Genomic DNA, 3,613 nt, shown 5'->3' with positions numbered 1-3,613 from the left:
GAGAGAGAGGGAGACACAGAATCGGAAACGGGCTCCAGGCTCCGAGCCATCAGCCCAGAGCCTGACGCGGGGCTCGAACTCACGGACCGCGAGATCGTGACCTGGCTGAAGTCGGACGCTTAACCGACTGCGCCACCCAGGCGCCCCCACACAACTTTTGAAAATAGTCCTACAAAACTAGCTTTACAATTTCTAAAGAGTCCTTTCTTTCTCTTTCTTTCTTTCTTTCTTTCTTTCTTTCTTTCTTTCTTTCTTCTTTCCTTCTTTCTTCCCTTCAGCTGTTAATGTTCTGACTGCTTTCATTGGCATATTTCGTAGGAGGCTGCCATTGTCAGGACACAGACAATAATACTGGTAATACGTATTTGTATAGATATCGTCAGGAGCCAGAAGGAACACCTAGAATGACTTTGCTTATAATCATAAGAAATGACCCGGCCAAGGCAGCTCCAAACCTGAGCTCAGGTAGTACACTGAATGGTAAACAATATTGTAAATAGTGAAATACAAGGCATGTATGCTTCCACATCTACTCCACACGCTTACTTTTCTCTGCAACCAGGATTCTTGCCCCGAGTTCAGAGCTGAACGCTCCGCAGAATTGGGGCTCAGTTGTGTTCTCAGCTTGTTTTAACATATGATTCTTGAAGATTTCCCGGAAGATGTTCAGGCCAAACGCCCCCGAAGAATCTTACATAATACCGTCATGTTAATCTGTTGTCCCGATCGACTAAGGCTGAGTTTGCGATTGATATTCAACATAGAATAACATGGCAAATGGGTCTTTTTCAATTGGTCCAGAATTTGATTTGCAGGGAAAAGCAATGTGACATGAGCACTATTGTTCAGGAGCTGTTCATTTCAAAGCCATCTGTGTCGGGCTGACGCGAGAAGTAAAATCACATCATTTTCCTATTTAATAAGGCTGGTGTGGTAGACGGACGCCCCAGGGCACCTCTGACCCAGCACCCTATCCCCGAGTGATCCGATTTAGACAGAAGCTCAGGACGTTGTCAGTGATAGGCTGAGGCTCCGTGAATAAAATACTGGATATAGGCATTGCCTTTCTCACACATGTAATCTCCCTTTGAATTGTAGACTCATGATGTTGGATCCCCAACCTTTAGGGCAGGTGAGACCACAGGGTCCCACACAAAGCTAAGGAAACTGGGATGTCCTCATAGGACCTGGTTCTGCTTGATGAAAAGGCATCAACGGGTACCATTCAAATACAATTATTGTAAAATCATTTCTTTTTCTTTATTTCCCATTATCTCAAGGGATTTTTGTCTCTGAGAAATCCTTGGGATAATTCTATCCAACTATCTAGATGTGTGTGTGGAGTGAGAAAATAAGATAGGCTAGACACCGTATTGTAAAAATTGCTTTCCCAGAATTTCATGTTTTCGCATTCATAGCCAGAGATATAATATTCTTTTACCTTTTCCTCTTGTCTCACACTGGGCTATTAACTCTCCCTACAAGAGACCCATCATTACGTCCCTGTCCAATTCATTTGTTGTGAGCACATTTGGGAAATTTAATTGCCAGGTTTCAGGAAAAGACCATTTCTTTTTTTTTTCCAACTTTTTTTTTTTTAATTTTTTATTTTTGGGACAGAGAGAGACAGAGCATGAACGGGGGAGGGGCAGAGAGAGAGGGAGACACAGAATCGGAATCAGGCTCCAGGCTCTGAGCCATCAGCCCAGAGCCCGACGCGGGGCTCGAACTCACGGACCGCGAGATCGTGACCTGGCTGAAGTCGGACGCTTAACCGACTGCGCCACCCAGGCGCTCCTAGGAAAAGACCATTTCTACACCTGATTCTTCCATTCTCAACACTTCACCTGATGACAGCAGCTACCAGACAATCTGGAAAGAGCTCAGCTCCAAACTGCTATTGGGAAAAGTGCTGATGACCATACTCATGGGGCGGGAGCCACTTCCTTATCCAGACCAGGTGGAAGAATGTGAGCAGATGTCCATTCACCTCCCAGAGATGGACCCAGGGCACACATGTCTTCTCCCATCTCCGTGCTTTCTCTAGTGCAGGCACAGTGAGCGCTGAGTCCCTGCTGTGATTCATCCTTTCACGTGGGATTATGTTCCCACTCCAGCAAGTTGCATGGACTTGACTTTATAGGTTTTCTCCCAAACACAGAAAACCTTATATAGCACTTTGCTTAAAGGGAGGCCCCTCCCACAACCTTCCAGCCCTGTCTACACTGTTGCACCCACAAGGGGATTTGCATGTTGTCCCCTCTGGAGGACCTTTCCCTTAAAGTCTAGATAAAAGGTCAGCTTGAATCCTGCTTTGACTTGTGAGGACTCATCAAGCCAACATCTCAAAATGAGGTTCCCTGCTCAGCTCCTGGGGCTGCTAGTGCTTTGGTTCCCTGGTAAGGACAGAAGGGATGAGAAAGAAGAACCAGGTGGGGAGGGTGAGCTCTGGGGGCACCACTGTCTCTGGGTGTTTACTGTGCACATGTCAGACATGTGTGACCTGTCCCCCAAGGTGGGGCAGGTGAGGTTTAGATCTGGGAGAGTGAGGAAGATTCCAGAAGGAACAAGGGCTTGTGCTCTAGTGAGGACTGTGCCACAGAAGGTGGGGATGGTGTCAGCGATGGTTAGAGAACTTTCTCCACTTCACAGATCTCAGGTTCATTATTGTAATTATGCATTTGTGGTGCCTGCTGGAAGTCACAAGTAATGGGAGAAAAACAAAGTTGTTTTTTTAGCTAAAATAAATGAGATGGAAACAATGAAACTTGCTAAAAATATTTGTATGCAACTTGGCACCTCTCTCTCTGTTCCTCAGGATCCGGTGCGGATGTCGTGATGACGCAGACCCCTCTGTCCCTGCCCGTCACCCCTGGAGAGCCGGCCTCAGTCTCCTGCAGGGCCAGTCAGAGCCTCCTGGACAGTGATGGAAATACCTATTTACATTGGTACCTGCAGAAGCCAGGCCAGTCTCCACGGCGCTTGATCTATAAGGTTTCCAACCGGGCCTCTGGGGTCCCAGACAGGTTCAGTGGCAGCGGGTCAGGGACAGATTTCACCCTGAGAATCAGCAGGGTGGAAGCTGACGACGTCGGAGTTTATTACTGCCAGCAAAGTACAAAGTATCCTACCACGGTGGTTCAGCCCAGAACGCAAACCTCCCTTCCTGGGGGTCCAGCTGCCTGAGCATGTGGCCTCTCTGGGGAACACACAGGATGTTCTCTGAGTCTGTGTAAGAGGAAGGTGCTGGAGAACCCGGGGAACAGCCTGCAGCTGCACAGAACGGCCCCGTCAGCTGCACAGCCTGGCAGGCAGCATCAGAAGGGAAATTCAAGCGGTCCTGTCCTGTGAGGAACCGGTCACGGGGAAGGGAAGAGCCAATGACAGCTGCACCTGATCCCCGGTCCCCGCCTGTGTTTTCAGTTAAATGCAGCCAGTCTAGTCACCAGACAAGTCACATAGATATTTGGTGACAAATTCATCCATACTGCAGATGAACAGTGTGGGGTATGTTTTCCACAGCATCGTAGTTGCTAATACTGGTAATGTTGGTATTTTCTCACTTTCTCTTTTTCTTACTTCTCTGTGACTCCCTGTCCCCTGCATTCATATG

General features: G+C 47.9%; 1 gene segment (V, D, J or C); it reads left to right on the top strand.

The window, feature by feature from the left end:
- Positions 1-2,838: 2,838 nt before the first annotated feature.
- On the top strand, positions 2,839-3,186 carry LOC124503948 (immunoglobulin kappa variable 2-40-like). The segment is given in 1 exon segment: positions 2,839-3,186. A coding segment is annotated over 1 exon segment (348 nt).
- Positions 3,187-3,613: the final 427 nt, after the last annotated feature.

This window comes from Lynx rufus, unplaced genomic scaffold (genome assembly GCF_022079265.1).
Source record: "Lynx rufus isolate CCGP_SWC_20201006 ecotype Redwood Valley unplaced genomic scaffold, mLynRuf1.p SCAF_8, whole genome shotgun sequence".
NCBI lineage: Eukaryota > Metazoa > Chordata > Mammalia > Carnivora > Felidae > Lynx > Lynx rufus.
Note: the sequence above shows the minus strand (reverse complement) of the source record. Positions and strands in the feature narration are given on the sequence as shown.